General features: G+C 48.5%; 1 protein-coding gene across 1 annotated transcript in view; it reads right to left on the minus strand.

The window, feature by feature from the left end:
• Positions 1-453: 453 nt before the first annotated feature.
• Positions 454-16,992, minus strand: part of LOC137271528 (shematrin-like protein 1) — a 38,948-nt gene continuing 22,409 nt past the window's right edge. The window contains exons 3-7 of the mRNA XM_067804003.1: positions 10,322-10,459; positions 8,005-8,142; positions 2,709-2,921; positions 732-827; positions 454-616 (exon numbers count right to left, since the gene is read on the minus strand). Coding sequence (XP_067660104.1) covers positions 454-616; positions 732-827; positions 2,709-2,921; positions 8,005-8,142; positions 10,322-10,459 — 748 coding nt within the window. The remainder of the gene's footprint in view (positions 617-731; positions 828-2,708; positions 2,922-8,004; positions 8,143-10,321; positions 10,460-16,992) is intronic.

Below are 16,992 nucleotides of genomic sequence, written 5' to 3' on the forward strand. Positions count from 1 at the left end.
TGAATTCAAGTTCACTACTATTGGCAACATATCTCAGAACTGTTTTGCAGTCGTTTGAAACGACCATAGATTGAGTCACTGCCCCAAATGCGACGTCTATCAGACGCATAAATGTATATGAGCCCATAGTTGATTTGGTAGATATAATTCACATTTAAAAAAGAACGTGCATGATATTTGGTATTCGAAACAACATTTATCGTTTATCAGACACATTTACAGCTTTCACTAAATGTATAGCTATATGGTAGACGCAATTAGCAGTTTGGAAAATGAGTGCAAGATATTTGGACTTCGAAGCAACAATTATCGTTAGTCAGACACATTTACAGCTTTCACTAAGGTTATAGTTTATAAGGTAGACATAATTAACACATTCATTGCAGGATGAACCGTACACACATTAACTGATCTGAAAATTGGTGTGTTGAAGCAAGATTGCCTTGAGTGTCATCACCGGCTACTGAAGCACAGCTGGTTCGTCATCATTCCGTTGGAACAAACTGTGAAACAAAGAGTCTCACATATCACTACGGTTACTGTTCCGATGTGGTTGCCGACGTAGTAGGTGATGTGGTTACTGATGTAGTGGCTGATGTAGTAGGAGAGGTTGTTGCTGAAATGTAGTTGCAGAGGTGCTTATTGACATACTGGACAATGTTGTGGCCTTGGGACGCATTTACTTTGAAACAAGTCTTGGCTTTACAGAAGTGTTGAAAGCTGGTACTCACCACGAGTTGTTGCTGACGTGGTAGGCGACGTAGTTGCCGATGTAGTTGCAGACGTGGTCACTGAAGTAGTCACCGAGGTTGTTGGCGAAGTTGTGGCTGATGTGGTAGGTGAAGTGTTGGGCGAGGTTGTGGGAGACGTTGTTGCCGATGTGGTTGCCGACGTAGTAGGTGATGTGGTTACTGATGTAGTGGCTGATGTAGTAGGAGAGGTTGTTGCTGAAATATAGTTGCAGAGGTGTTTATTGACATGCTGGACAATGTTGTGGCCTTGGGACGCATTTACTTTGAAACAAGTCTTGGCTTTACAGAAGTGTTGAAAGCTGGTACTCACCACTAGTTGTTGGTGAGGTGGTAGGGGACGTAGTTGCCGATGTAGTTGCAGACGTGGTCACTGAAGTAGTCACCGAGGTTGTTGGCGAAGTTGTGGCTGATGTGGTAGGTGAAGTAGTGGGCGAGGTTGTGGGAGACGTTGTTGCCGATGTGGTTGCCGACGTAGTAGGTGATGTGGTTACTGATGTAGTGACTGATGTAGTTGCTGAAATATAGTTGCAGAGGTGTTTATTGACATGCCGGACAATGTTGTGGCCTTGGGACGCATTTACTTCGAAACAAGTCTTGGCTTTACAGAAGGGTTCAAAGCTGGTACTGACCACTAGTTGTTGCTGAGGTGGTATCCGACGTAGTTGCCGATGTAGTTGCAGACGTGGTCACTGAAGTAGTCACCGAGGTTGTTGGCGAAGTTGTGGCTGATGTGGTAGGTGAAGTAGTGGGCGAGGTTGTGGGAGACGTTGTTGCCGATGTGGTTGCCGACGTAGTAGGTGATGTGGTTACTGATGTAGTGGCTGATGTAGTAGGAGAGGTTGTTGCTGAAATATAGTTGCAGAAGTGTTTATTGACATGCCGGACAATGTTGTGGCCTTGGGACGCATTTACTTTGAAACAAGTCTTGGCTTTACAGAAGTGTTGAAATCTGGTACTAACCACTAGTTGTTGCTGACGTGGTAGGCGACGTAGTTGCCGATGTAGTTGCAGACGTGGTCACTGAAGTAGTCACCGAGGTTGTTGGCGAAGTTGTGGCTGATGTGGTAGGTGAAGTAGTGGGCGAGGTTGTGGGAGACGTTGTTGCCGATGTGGTTGCCGACGTAGTAGGTGATGTGGTTACTGATGTAGTGGCTGATGTAGTAGGAGAGGTTGTTGCTGAAATGTAGTTGCAGAAGTGTTTATTGACATGCCGGACAATGTTGTGGCCTTGGGACGCATTTACTTTGAAACAAGTCTTGGCTTTACAGAAGTGTTGAATGCTGGTACTCACCACTAGTTGTTGCTGAGGTGGTAGGGGACGTAGTTGCCGATGTAGTTGCAGACGTGGTCACTGAAGTAGTCACCGAGGTTGTTGGCGAAGTTGTGGCTGATGTGGTAGGTGAAGTGGTGGGCGAGGTTGTGGGAGACGTTGTTGCCGATGTGGTTGCCGACGTAATAGGTGATGTGGTTACTGATGTAGTGGCTGATGTAGTAGGAGAGGTTGTTGCTGAAATATAGTTGCAGAGGTGTTTATTGACATGCCGGACAATGTTGTGGCCTTGTCAGGCATTTACTTTGAAACAAGTCTTGGCTTTACAGAAGGGTTCAAAGCTGGTACTCACCACTAGTTGTTGCTGAGGTGGTATCCGACGTAGTTGCCGATGTAGTTGCAGACGTGGTCACTGAAGTAGTCACCGAGGTTGTTGGCGAAGTTGTGGCTGATGTGGTAGGTGAAGTAGTGGGCGAGGTTGTGGGAGACGTTGTTGCCGATGTGGTTGCCGACGTAGTAGGTGATGTGGTTACTGATGTAGTGGCTGATGTAGTAGGAGAGGTTGTTGCTGAAATATAGTTGCAGAGGTGTTTATTGACATGCCGGACAATGTTGTGGCCTTGGGACGCATTTACTTTGAAACAAGTCTTGGCTTTACAGAAGGGTTGAAAACTGGTACTCACCACTAGTTGTTGCTGAGGTGGTAGGGGACGTAGTTGCCGATGTAGTTGCAGACGTGGTCACTGAAGTAGTCACCGAGGTTGTTGGCGAAGTTGTGGCTGATGTGGTAGGTGAAGTGGTGGGCGAAGTTGTGGGAGACGTTGTTGCCGATGTGGTTGCCGACGTAGTAGGTGATGTGGTTACTGATGTAGTGGCCGATGTAGTAGGAGAGGTTGTTGCTGAAATATAGTTGCAGAAGTGTTTATTGACATGCTGGACAATGCTGTGGCCTTGGGGCGCATTCACTTTGAAACAAGTCTTGGCTTTACAGAAGTGTTGAAATCTGGTACTCACCACTAGTTGTTGCTGACGTGGTAGGCGACGTAGTTGCCGATGTAGTTGCAGACGTGGTCGCTGAAGTAGTCACCGAGGTTGTTGGCGAAGTTGTGGCTGATGTGGTAGGTGAAGTAGTGGGCGAGGTTGTGGGAGACGTTGTTGCCGATGTGGTTGCCGACGTAGTAGGTGATGTGGTTACTGATGTAGTGGCTGATGTAGTAGGAGAGGTTGTTGCTGAAGTATAGTTGCAGAAGTGTTTATTGACATGCCGGACAATGTTGTGACCTTGGGACGCATTTACTTCGAAACAAGTCTTGGCTTTACAGAAGGGTTCAAAGCTGGTACTCACCACTAGTTGTTGCTGAGGTGGTGTCCGACGTAGTTGCCGATGTAGTTGCAGACGTGGTCACTGAAGTAGTCACCGAGGTTGTTGGCGAAGTTGTGGCTGATGTGGTAGGTGAAGTGGTGGGCGAGGTTGTGGGAGACGTTGTTGCCGATGTGGTTGCCGACGTAGTAGGTGATGTGGTTACTGATGTAGTGGCTGATGTAGTAGGAGAGGTTGTTGCTGAAATATAGTTGCAGAAGTGTTTATTGACATGCCGGACAATGTTGTGGCCTTGGGACGCATTTACTTTGAAACAAGTCTTGGCTTTACAGAAGGGTTGAAATCTGGTACTGACCACTAGTTGTTGCTGACGTGGTAGGCGACGTAGTTGCCGATGTAGTTGCAGACGTGGTCACTGAAGTAGTCACCGAGGTTGTTGGCGAAGTTGTGGCTGATGTGGTAGGTGAAGTAGTGGGCGAGGTTGTGGGAGACGTTGTTGCCGATGTGGTTGCCGACGTAGTAGGTGATGTGGTTACTGATGTAGTGGCTGATGTAGTAGGAGAGGTTGTTGCTGAAATATAGTTGCAGAGGTGTTTATTGACATGCCGGACAATGTTGTGGCCTTGGGACGCATTTACTTTGAAACAAGTCTTGGTTTCACAGAAGTGTTGAATGCTGGTACTGACCACTAGTTGTTGCTGACGTGGTAGGGGACGTAGTTGCCGATGTAGTTGCAGACGTGGTCACTGAAGTAGTCACCGAGGTTGTTGGCGAAGTTGTGGCTGATGTGGTAGGTGAAGTGGTGGGCGAGGTTGTGGGAGACGTTGTTGCCGATGTGGTTGCCGACGTAGTAGGTGATGTGGTTACTGATGTAGTGGCTGATGTAGTAGGAGAGGTTGTTGCTGAAATATAGTTGCAGAAGTGTTTATTGACATGCCGGACAATGTTGTGGCCTTGGGACGCATTTACTTTGAAACAAGTCTTGGTTTCACAGAAGTGTTGAATGCTGGTACTCACCACTAGTTGTTGCTGAGGTGGTAGGGGACGTAGTTGCCGATGTAGTTGCAGACGTGGTCACTGAAGTAGTCACCGAGGTTGTTGGCGAAGTTGTGGCTGATGTGGTAGGTGAAGTGGTGGGCGAGGTTGTGGGAGACGTTGTTGCCGATGTGGTTGCCGACGTAGTAGGTGATGTGGTTACTGATGTAGTGGCTGATGTAGTAGGAGAGGTTGTTGCTGAAATATAGTTGGAGAAGTGTTTATTGACATGCCGGACAATGTTGTGGCCTTGGGACGCATTTACTTCGAAACAAGTCTTGGCTCTACAGAAGGGTTCAAAGCTGGTACTCGCCACTAGTTGTTGCTGAGGTGGTGTCCGACGTAGTTGCCGATGTAGTTGCAGACGTGGTCACTGAAGTAGTCACCGAGGTTGTTGGCGAAGTTGTGGCTGATGTGGTAGGTGAAGTAGTGGGCGAGGTTGTGGGAGACGTTGTTGCCGATGTGGTTGCCGACGTAGTAGGTGATGTGGTTACTGATGTAGTGGCTGATGTAGTAGGAGAGGTTGTTGCTGAAATATAGTTGCAGAGGTGTTTATTGAAATGCCGGACAATGTTGTGGCCTTGGGACGCATTTACTTTGAAACAAGTCTTGGCTTTACAGAAGTGTTGAAATCTGGTACTAACCACTAGTTGTTGCTGACGTGGTAGGGGACGTAGTTGCCGATGTACTTGCAGACGTGGTCACTGAAGTAGTCACCGAGGTTGTTGGCGAAGTTGTGGCTGATGTGGTAGGTGAAGTAGTGGGCGAGGTTGTGGGAGACGTTGTTGCCGATGTGGTTGCCGACGTAGTAGGTGATGTGGTTACTGATGTAGTGGCTGATGTAGTAGGAGAGGTTGTTGCTGAAATATAGTTGCAGAGGTGTTTATTGACATGCCGGACAATGTTGTGGCCTTGGGACGCATTTACTTTGAAACAAGTCTTGGCTTTACAGAAGTGTTGAATGCTGGTACTCACCACTAGTTGTTGCTGAGGTGGTTGGGGACGTAGTTGCCGATGTAGTTGCAGACGTGGTCACTGAAGTAGTCACCGAGGTTGTTGGCGAAGTTGTGGCTGATGTGGTAGGTGAAGTGGTGGGCGAGGTTGTGGGAGACGTTGTTGCCGATGTGGTTGCCGACGTAGTAGGTGATGTGGTTACTGATGTAGTGGCTGATGTAGTAGGAGAGGTTGTTGCTGAAATATAGTTGCAGAGGTGTTTATTGACATGCCGGACAATGTTGTGGCCTTGTCAGGCATTTACTTTGAAACAAGTCTTGGCTTTACAGAAGGGTTCAAAGCTGGTACTCACCACTAGTTGTTGCTGAGGTGGTGTCCGACGTAGTTGCCGATGTAGTTGCAGACGTGGTCACTGAAGTAGTCACCGAGGTTGTTGGCGAAGTTGTGGCTGATGTGGTAGGTGAAGTGGTGGGCGAGGTTGTGGGAGACGTTGTTGCCGATGTGGTTGCCGACGTAGTAGGTGATGTGGTTACTGATGTAGTGGCTGATGTAGTAGGAGAGGTTGTTGCTGAAATATAGTTGCAGAAGTGTTTATTGACATGCTGGACAATGTTGTGGCCTTGGGACGCATTTACTTTGAAACAAGTCTTGGCTTTACAGAAGGGTTGAAAACTGGTACTCACCACTAGTTGTTGGTGACGTGGTAGGCGACGTAGTTGCCGATGTAGTTGCAGACGTGGTCACTGAAGTAGTCACCGAGGTTGTTGGCGAAGTTGTGGCTGATGTGGTAGGTGAAGTGGTGGGCGAGGTTGTGGGAGACGTTGTTGCCGATGTGGTTGCCGACGTAGTAGGTGATGTGGTTACTGATGTAGTGGCTGATGTAGTAGGAGAGGTTGTTGCTGAAGTATAGTTGCAGAAGTGTTTATTGACATGCCGGACAATGTTGTGGCCTTGGGACGCATTTACTTCGAAACAAGTCTTGGCTTTACAGAAGGGTTGAAATCTGGTACTCACCACTAGTTGTTGCTGAGGTGGTGTCCGACGTAGTTGCCGATGTAGTTGCAGACGTGGTCACTGAAGTAGTCACCGAGGTTGTTGGCGAAGTTGTGGCTGATGTGGTAGGTGAAGTAGTGGGCGAGGTTGTGGGAGACGTTGCTGCCGATGTGGTTGCCGCCGTAGTAGGTGATGTGGTTACTGATGTAGTGGCTGATGTAGTAGGAGAGGTTGTTGCTGAAATATAGTTGCAGAGGTGTTTATTGACATGCCGGACAATGTTGAGGCCTTGGGACGCATTTACTTCGAAACAAGTCTTGGCTTTACAGAAGTGTTGAATGCTGGTACTAACCACTAGTTGTTGCTGACGTGGTAGGCGACGTAGTTGCCGATGTAGTTGCAGACGTGGTCGCTGAAGTAGTCACCGAGGTTGTTGGCGAAGTTGTGGCTGATGTGGTAGGTGAAGTGGTGGGCGAGGTTGTGGGAGACGTTGTTGCCGATGTGGTTGCCGACGTAGTAGGTGATGTGGTTACTGATGTAGTGGCTGATGTAGTAGGAGAGGTTGTTGCTGAAATATAGTTGCAGAAGTGTTTATTGACATGCTGGACAATGTTGTGGCCTTGGGACGCATTTACTTTGAAACAAGTCTTGGCTTTACAGAAGTGTTGAAATCTGGTACTAACCACTAGTTGTTGCTGACGTGGTAGGCGACGTAGTTGCCGATGTAGTTGCAGACGTGGTCGCTGAAGTAGTCACCGAGGTTGTTGGCGAAGTTGTGGCTGATGTGGTAGGTGAAGTAGTGGGCGAGGTTGTGGGAGACGTTGTTGCCGATGTGGTTGCCGACGTAGTAGGTGATGTGGTTACTGATGTAGTGGCTGATGTAGTAGGAGAGGTTGTTGCTGAAATATAGTTGCAGAGGTGTTTATTGACATACTGGACAATGTTGTGGCCTTGGGACGCATTTACTTTGAAACAAGTCTTGGCTTTACAGAAGTGTTGAATGCTGGTACTCACCACTAGTTGTTGCTAAGGTGGTAGGGGACGTAGTTGCCGATGTACTTGCAGACGTGGTCACTGAAGTAGTCACCGAGGTTGTTGGCGAAGTTGTGGCTGATGTGGTAGGTGAAGTGGTGGGCGAGGTTGTGGGAGACGTTCTTGCCGATGTGGTTGCCGACGTAGTAGGTGATGTGGTTACTGATGTAGTGGCTGATGTAGTAGGAGAGGTTGTTGCTGAAATATAGTTGCAGAAGTGTCTATTGACATGCTGGACAATGTTGTGGCCTTGGGACGCATTTACTTTGAAACAAGTCTTGGCTTTACAGAAGGGTTGAAATCTGGTACTGACCACTAGTTGTTGCTGACGTGGTAGGCGACGTAGTTGCCGATGTAGTTGCAGACGTGGTCACTGAAGTAGTCACCGAGGTTGTTGGCGAAGTTGTGGCTGATGTGGTAGGTGAAGTAGTGGGCGAGGTTGTGGGAGACGTTCTTGCCGATGTGGTTGCCGACGTAGTAGGTGATGTGGTTACTGATGTAGTGGCTGATGTAGTAGGAGAGGTTGTTGCTGAAATATAGTTGCAGAGGTGTCTATTGACATGCCGGACAATGTTGTGGCCTTGGGACGCATTTACTTTGAAACAAGTCTTGGCTTTACAGAAGTGGTGAATGCTGGTACTCACCACTAGTTGTTGCTGACGTGGTAGGCGACGTAGTTGCCGATGTAGTTGGAGACGTGGTCGCTGAAGTAGTCACCGAGGTTGTTGGCGAAGTTGTGGCTGATGTGGTAGGTGAAGTAGTGGGCGAGGTTGTGGGAGACGTTGCTGCCGATGTGGTTGCCGACGTAGTAGGTGATGTGGTTACTGATGTAGTGGCTGATGTAGTAGGAGAGGTTGTTGCTGAAATATAGTTGCAGAGGTGTTTATTGACATGCTGGACAATGTTGTGGCCTTGGGACGCATTTACTTTGAAACAAGTCTTGGCTTTACAGAAGGGTTGAAAACTGGTACTCACCACTAGTTGTTGGTGACGTGGTAGGCGACGTAGTTGCCGATGTAGTTGCAGACGTGGTCACTGAAGTAGTCACCGAGGTTGTTGGCGAAGTTGTGGCTGATGTGGTAGGTGAAGTGGTGGGCGAGGTTGTGGGAGACGTTGTTGCCGATGTGGTTGCCGACGTAGTAGGTGATGTGGTTACTGATGTAGTGGCTGATGTAGTAGGAGAGGTTGTTGCTGAAGTATAGTTGCAGAAGTGTTTATTGACATGCCGGACAATGTTGTGGCCTTGGGACGCATTTACTTCGAAACAAGTCTTGGCTTTACAGAAGGGTTGAAATCTGGTACTCACCACTAGTTGTTGCTGAGGTGGTGTCCGACGTAGTTGCCGATGTAGTTGCAGACGTGGTCACTGAAGTAGTCACCGAGGTTGTTGGCGAAGTTGTGGCTGATGTGGTAGGTGAAGTGGTGGGCGAGGTTGTGGGAGACGTTGCTGCCGATGTGGTTGCCGCCGTAGTAGGTGATGTGGTTACTGATGTAGTGGCTGATGTAGTAGGAGAGGTTGTTGCTGAAATATAGTTGCAGAGGTGTTTATTGACATGCCGGACAATGTTGAGGCCTTGGGACGCATTTACTTCGAAACAAGTCTTGGCTTTACAGAAGTGTTGAATGCTGGTACTAACCACTAGTTGTTGCTGACGTGGTAGGCGACGTAGTTGCCGATGTAGTTGCAGACGTGGTCGCTGAAGTAGTCACCGAGGTTGTTGGCGAAGTTGTGGCTGATGTGGTAGGTGAAGTGGTGGGCGAGGTTGTGGGAGACGTTGTTGCCGATGTGGTTGCCGACGTAGTAGGTGATGTGGTTACTGATGTAGTGGCTGATGTAGTAGGAGAGGTTGTTGCTGAAATATAGTTGCAGAAGTGTTTATTGACATGCTGGACAATGTTGTGGCCTTGGGACGCATTTACTTTGAAACAAGTCTTGGCTTTACAGAAGTGTTGAAATCTGGTACTAACCACTAGTTGTTGCTGACGTGGTAGGCGACGTAGTTGCCGATGTAGTTGCAGACGTGGTCGCTGAAGTAGTCACCGAGGTTGTTGGCGAAGTTGTGGCTGATGTGGTAGGTGAAGTAGTGGGCGAGGTTGTGGGAGACGTTGTTGCCGATGTGGTTGCCGACGTAGTAGGTGATGTGGTTACTGATGTAGTGGCTGATGTAGTAGGAGAGGTTGTTGCTGAAATATAGTTGCAGAGGTGTTTATTGACATACTGGACAATGTTGTGGCCTTGGGACGCATTTACTTTGAAACAAGTCTTGGCTTTACAGAAGTGTTGAATGCTGGTACTCACCACTAGTTGTTGCTAAGGTGGTAGGGGACGTAGTTGCCGATGTACTTGCAGACGTGGTCACTGAAGTAGTCACCGAGGTTGTTGGCGAAGTTGTGGCTGATGTGGTAGGTGAAGTGGTGGGCGAGGTTGTGGGAGACGTTCTTGCCGATGTGGTTGCCGACGTAGTAGGTGATGTGGTTACTGATGTAGTGGCTGATGTAGTAGGAGAGGTTGTTGCTGAAATATAGTTGCAGAAGTGTCTATTGACATGCTGGACAATGTTGTGGCCTTGGGACGCATTTACTTTGAAACAAGTCTTGGCTTTACAGAAGGGTTGAAATCTGGTACTGACCACTAGTTGTTGCTGACGTGGTAGGCGACGTAGTTGCCGATGTAGTTGCAGACGTGGTCACTGAAGTAGTCACCGAGGTTGTTGGCGAAGTTGTGGCTGATGTGGTAGGTGAAGTAGTGGGCGAGGTTGTGGGAGACGTTCTTGCCGATGTGGTTGCCGACGTAGTAGGTGATGTGGTTACTGATGTAGTGGCTGATGTAGTAGGAGAGGTTGTTGCTGAAATATAGTTGCAGAGGTGTCTATTGACATGCCGGACAATGTTGTGGCCTTGGGACGCATTTACTTTGAAACAAGTCTTGGCTTTACAGAAGTGGTGAATGCTGGTACTCACCACTAGTTGTTGCTGACGTGGTAGGCGACGTAGTTGCCGATGTAGTTGGAGACGTGGTCGCTGAAGTAGTCACCGAGGTTGTTGGCGAAGTTGTGGCTGATGTGGTAGGTGAAGTAGTGGGCGAGGTTGTGGGAGACGTTGCTGCCGATGTGGTTGCCGACGTAGTAGGTGATGTGGTTACTGATGTAGTGGCTGATGTAGTAGGAGAGGTTGTTGCTGAAATATAGTTGCAGAGGTGTTTATTGACATGCCGGACAATGTTGAGGCCTTGGGACGCATTTACTTCGAAACAAGTCTTGGCTTTACAGAAGTGTTGAATGCTGGTACTAACCACTAGTTGTTGCTGAGGTGGTAGGGGACGTAGTTGCCGATGTAGTTGCAGACGTGGTCGCTGAAGTAGTCACCGAGGTTGTTGGCGAAGTTGTGGCTGATGTGGTAGGTGAAGTGGTGGGCGAGGTTGTGGGAGACGTTGTTGCCGATGTGGTTGCCGACGTAGTAGGTGATGTGGTTACTGATGTAGTGGCTGATGTAGTAGGAGAGGTTGTTGCTGAAATATAGTTGCAGAAGTGTTTATTGACATGCTGGACAATGTTGTGGCCTTGGGACGCATTTACTTTGAAACAAGTCTTGGCTTTACAGAAGTGTTGAAATCTGGTACTAACCACTAGTTGTTGCTGACGTGGTAGGCGACGTAGTTGCCGATGTAGTTGCAGACGTGGTCGCTGAAGTAGTCACCGAGGTTGTTGGCGAAGTTGTGGCTGATGTGGTAGGTGAAGTAGTGGGCGAGGTTGTGGGAGACGTTGTTGCCGATGTGGTTGCCGACGTAGTAGGTGATGTGGTTACTGATGTAGTGGCTGATGTAGTAGGAGAGGTTGTTGCTGAAATATAGTTGCAGAGGTGTTTATTGACATGCCGGACAATGTTGTGGCCTTGGGACGCATTTACTTTGAAACAAGTCTTGGCTTTACAGAAGTGTTGAATGCTGGTACTCACCACTAGTTGTTGCTAAGGTGGTAGGGGACGTAGTTGCCGATGTAGTTGCAGACGTGGTCACTGAAGTAGTCACCGAGGTTGTTGGCGAAGTTGTGGCTGATGTGGTAGGTGAAGTAGTGGGCGAGGTTGTGGGAGACGTTGTTGCCGATGTGGTTGCCGACGTAGTAGGTGATGTGGTTACTGATGTAGTGGCTGATGTAGTAGGAGAGGTTGTTGCTGAAATGTAGTTGCAGAGGTGTTTATTGACATGCCGGACAATGTTGTGGCCTTGGGACGCATTTACTTTGAAACAAGTCTTGGCTTTACAGAAGTGTTGAAATCTGGTACTCACCACTAGTTGTTGCTGACGTGGTAGGGGACGTAGTTGCCGATGTAGTTGCAGACGTGGTCACTGAAGTAGTCACCGAGGTTGTTGGCGAAGTTGTGGCTGATGTGGTAGGTGAAGTGGTGGGCGAGGTTGTGGGAGACGTTGTTGCCGATGTGGTTGCCGACGTAGTAGGTGATGTGGTTACTGATGTAGTGGCTGATGTAGTAGGAGAGGTTGTTGCTGAAATATAGTTGCAGAGGTGTTTATTGACATGCCGGACAATGTTGTGGCCTTGGGACGCATTTACTTTGAAACAAGTCTTGGCTTTACAGAAGGGTTGAAAACTGGTACTCACCACTAGTTGTTGGTGACGTGGTAGGCGACGTAGTTGCCGATGTAGTTGCAGACGTGGTCACTGAAGTAGTCACCGAGGTTGTTGGCGAAGTTGTGGCTGATGTGGTAGGTGAAGTGGTGGGCGAGGTTGTGGGAGACGTTCTTGCCGATGTGGTTGCCGACGTAGTAGGTGATGTGGTTACTGATGTAGTGGCTGATGTAGTAGGAGAGGTTGTTGCTGAAATATAGTTGCAGAGGTGTTTATTGACATGCCGGACAATGTTGTGGCCTTGGGACGCATTTACTTCGAAACAAGTCTTGGCTTTACAGAAGTGTTGAAAACTGGTACTCACCACTAGTTGTTGGTGACGTGGTAGGCGACGTAGTTGCCGATGTAGTTGCAGACGTGGTCACTGAAGTAGTCACCGAGGTTGTTGGCGAAGTTGTGGCTGATGTGGTAGGTGAAGTAGTGGGCGAGGTTGTGGGAGACGTTGTTGCCGATGTGGTTGCCGACGTAGTAGGTGATGTGGTTACTGATGTAGTGGCTGATGTAGTAGGAGAGGTTGTTGCTGAAATATAGTTGCAGAGGTGTTTATTGACATGCCGGACAATGTTGAGGCCTTGGGACGCATTTACTTCGAAACAAGTCTTGGCTTTAGAGAAGTGTTGAAATCTGGTACTAACCACTAGTTGTTGCTGACGTGGTAGGCGACGTAGTTGCCGATGTAGTTGCAGACGTGGTCGCTGAAGTAGTCACCGAGGTTGTTGGCGAAGTTGTGGCTGATGTGGTAGGTGAAGTAGTGGGCGAGGTTGTGGGAGACGTTGTTGCCGATGTGGTTGCCGACGTAGTAGGTGATGTGGTTACTGATGTAGTGGCTGATGTAGTAGGAGAGGTTGTTGCTGAAATATAGTTGCAGAAGTGTTTATTGACATGCCGGACAATGTTGTGGCCTTGGGACGCATTTACTTTGAAACAAGTCTTGGTTTTACATAAGTGTTGAATGCTGGTACTCACCACTAGTTGTTGGTGACGTGGTAGGCGACGTAGTTGCCGATGTAGTTGCAGACGTGGTCACTGAAGTAGTCACCGAGGTTGTTGGCGAAGTTGTGGCTGATGTGGTAGGTGAAGTGGTGGGCGAGGTTGTGGGAGACGTTCTTGCCGATGTGGTTGCCGACGTAGTAGGTGATGTGGTTACTGATGTAGTGGCTGATGTAGTAGGAGAGGTTGTTGCTGAAATATAGTTGCAGAGGTGTTTATTGACATGCTGGACAATGTTGTGGCCTTGGGGCGCATTTACTTTGAAACAAGTCTTGGCTTTACAGAAGTGTTGAAATCTGGTACTCACCACTAGTTGTTGGTGACGTGGTAGGCGACGTAGTTGCCGATGTAGTTGCAGACGTGGTCACTGAAGTAGTCACCGAGGTTGTTGGCGAAGTTGTGGCTGATGTGGTAGGTGAAGTAGTGGGCGAGGTTGTGGGAGACGTTGTTGCCGATGTGGTTGCCGACGTAGTAGGTGATGTGGTTACTGATGTAGTGACTGATGTAGTAGGAGAGGTTGTTGCTGAAATATAGTTGCAGAGGTGTTTATTGACATGCCGGACAATGTTGTGGCCTTGGGACGCATTTACTTTGAAACAAGTCTTGGCTTTACAGAAGTGTTGAATGCTGGTACTAACCACTAGTTGTTGCTGAGGTGGTAGGGGACGTAGTTGCCGATGTAGTTGCAGACGTGGTCACTGAAGTAGTCACCGAGGTTGTTGGCGAAGTTGTGGCTGATGTGGTAGGTGAAGTGGTGGGCGAGGTTGTGGGAGACGTTGTTGCCGATGTGGTTGCCGACGTAGTAGGTGATGTGGTTACTGATGTAGTGGCTGATGTAGTAGGAGAGGTTGTTGCTGAAATATAGTTGCAGAAGTGTTTATTGACATGCCGGACAGTGTTGTGGCCTTGGGACGCATTTACTTCGAAACAAGTCTTGACTTTACAGAAGTGTTGAAATCTGGTACTAACCACTAGTTGTTGCTGACGTGGTAGGCGACGTAGTTGCCGATGTAGTTGCAGACGTGGTCGCTGAAGTAGTCACCGAGGTTGTTGGCGAAGTTGTGGCTGATGTGGTAGGTGAAGTAGTGGGCGAGGTTGTGGGAGACGTTGTTGCCGATGTGGTTGCCGACGTAGTAGGTGATGTGGTTACTGATGTAGTGGCTGATGTAGTAGGAGAGGTTGTTGCTGAAATATAGTTGCAGAAGTGTTTATTGACATGCCGGACAATGTTGTGGCCTTGGGACGCATTTACTTTGAAACAAGTCTTGGTTTTACATAAGTGTTGAATGCTGGTACTCACCACTAGTTGTTGGTGACGTGGTAGGCGACGTAGTTGCCGATGTAGTTGCAGACGTGGTCACTGAAGTAGTCACCGAGGTTGTTGGCGAAGTTGTGGCTGATGTGGTAGGTGAAGTGGTGGGCGAGGTTGTGGGAGACGTTCTTGCCGATGTGGTTGCCGACGTAGTAGGTGATGTGGTTACTGATGTAGTGGCTGATGTAGTAGGAGAGGTTGTTGCTGAAATATAGTTGCAGAGGTGTTTATTGACATGCTGGACAATGTTGTGGCCTTGGGGCGCATTTACTTTGAAACAAGTCTTGGCTTTACAGAAGTGTTGAAATCTGGTACTCACCACTAGTTGTTGGTGACGTGGTAGGCGACGTAGTTGCCGATGTAGTTGCAGACGTGGTCACTGAAGTAGTCACCGAGGTTGTTGGCGAAGTTGTGGCTGATGTGGTAGGTGAAGTAGTGGGCGAGGTTGTGGGAGACGTTGTTGCCGATGTGGTTGCCGACGTAGTAGGTGATGTGGTTACTGATGTAGTGACTGATGTAGTAGGAGAGGTTGTTGCTGAAATATAGTTGCAGAGGTGTTTATTGACATGCCGGACAATGTTGTGGCCTTGGGACGCATTTACTTTGAAACAAGTCTTGGCTTTACAGAAGTGTTGAATGCTGGTACTAACCACTAGTTGTTGCTGAGGTGGTAGGGGACGTAGTTGCCGATGTAGTTGCAGACGTGGTCACTGAAGTAGTCACCGAGGTTGTTGGCGAAGTTGTGGCTGATGTGGTAGGTGAAGTGGTGGGCGAGGTTGTGGGAGACGTTGTTGCCGATGTGGTTGCCGACGTAGTAGGTGATGTGGTTACTGATGTAGTGGCTGATGTAGTAGGAGAGGTTGTTGCTGAAATATAGTTGCAGAAGTGTTTATTGACATGCCGGACAGTGTTGTGGCCTTGGGACGCATTTACTTCGAAACAAGTCTTGACTTTACAGAAGTGTTGAAATCTGGTACTAACCACTAGTTGTTGCTGACGTGGTAGGCGACGTAGTTGCCGATGTAGTTGCAGACGTGGTCACTGAAGTAGTCACCGAGGTTGTTGGCGAAGTTGTGGCTGATGTGGTAGGTGAAGTAGTGGGCGAGGTTGTGGGAGACGTTGTTGCCGATGTGGTTGCCGACGTAGTAGGTGATGTGGTTACTGATGTAGTGGCTGATGTAGTAGGAGAGGTTGTTGCTGAAATATAGTTGCAGAAGTGTTTATTGACATGCCGGACAATGTTGTGGCCTTGGGACGCATTTACTTTGAAACAAGTCTTGGTTTTACATAAGTGTTGAATGCTGGTACTCACCACTAGTTGTTGGTGACGTGGTAGGCGACGTAGTTGCCGATGTAGTTGCAGACGTGGTCACTGAAGTAGTCACCGAGGTTGTTGGCGAAGTTGTGGCTGATGTGGTAGGTGAAGTGGTGGGCGAGGTTGTGGGAGACGTTCTTGCCGATGTGGTTGCCGACGTAGTAGGTGATGTGGTTACTGATGTAGTGGCTGATGTAGTAGGAGAGGTTGTTGCTGAAATATAGTTGCAGAGGTGTTTATTGACATGCTGGACAATGTTGTGGCCTTGGGGCGCATTTACTTCGAAACAAGTCTTGGCTTTACAGAAGTGTTGAAATCTGGTACTCACCACTAGTTGTTGCTGACGTGGTAGGCGACGTAGTTGCCGATGTAGTTGCAGACGTGGTCACTGAAGTAGTCACCGAGGTTGTTGGCGAAGTTGTGGCTGATGTGGTAGGTGAAGTAGTTGGCGAGGTTGTGGGAGACGTTCTTGCCGATGTGGTTGCCCACGTAGTAGGTGATGTGGTTACTGATGTAGTGGCTGATGTAGTAGGAGAGGTTGTTGCTGAAATATAGTTGCAGAGGTGTTTATTGACATGCCGGACAATGTTGTGGCCTTGGGGCGCATTTACTTTGAAACAAGTCTTGGCTTTACAGAAGTGTTGAAAACTGGTACTCACCACTAGTTGTTGGTGACGTGGTAGGCGACGTAGTTGCCGATGTAGTTGCAGACGTGGTCACTGAAGTAGTCACCGAGGTTGTTGGCGAAGTTGTGGCTGATGTGGTAGGTGAAGTGGTGGGCGAGGTTGTGGGAGACGTTCTTGCCGATGTGGTTGCCGACGTAGTAGGTGATGTGGTTACTGATGTAGTGGCTGATGTAGTAGGAGAGGTTGTTGCTGAAATATAGTTGCAGAGGTGTTTATTGACATGCTGGACAATGTTGTGGCCGTGGGGTGCATTTACTTTGAAACAAGTCTTGGCTTTACAGAAGTGTTTAAAATCTGGTACTAACCACTAGTTGTTGGTGAGGTGGTAGGCGACGTAGTTGCCGATGTAGTTGCAGAAGTGGTCACTGAAGTAGTCACCGAGGTTGTTGGCGAAGGTGTGGCTGATGTGGTAGGTGAAGTAGTGGGCGAGGTTGTGGGAGACGTTGTTGCCGATGTGGTTGCCGACGTAGTAGGTGATGTGGTTACTGATGTAGTGACTGATGTAGTAGGAGAGGTTGTTGCTGAAATATAGTTGCAGAAGTGTTTATTGACATGCCAGACAATGTTGTGGCCTTGGGACGCATTTACTTCGAAACAAGTCTTGGCTTTACAGAAGTGTTCAAAGCTGGTACTCACCACTAGTTGTTGCTGAGGTGGTAGGCGACGTAGTTGCCGATGTAGTTGCAGAC

The sequence above is a fragment of the Haliotis asinina genome, chromosome 2, assembly GCF_037392515.1.
Source record: "Haliotis asinina isolate JCU_RB_2024 chromosome 2, JCU_Hal_asi_v2, whole genome shotgun sequence".
NCBI classification, from domain to species: domain Eukaryota; kingdom Metazoa; phylum Mollusca; class Gastropoda; order Lepetellida; family Haliotidae; genus Haliotis; species Haliotis asinina.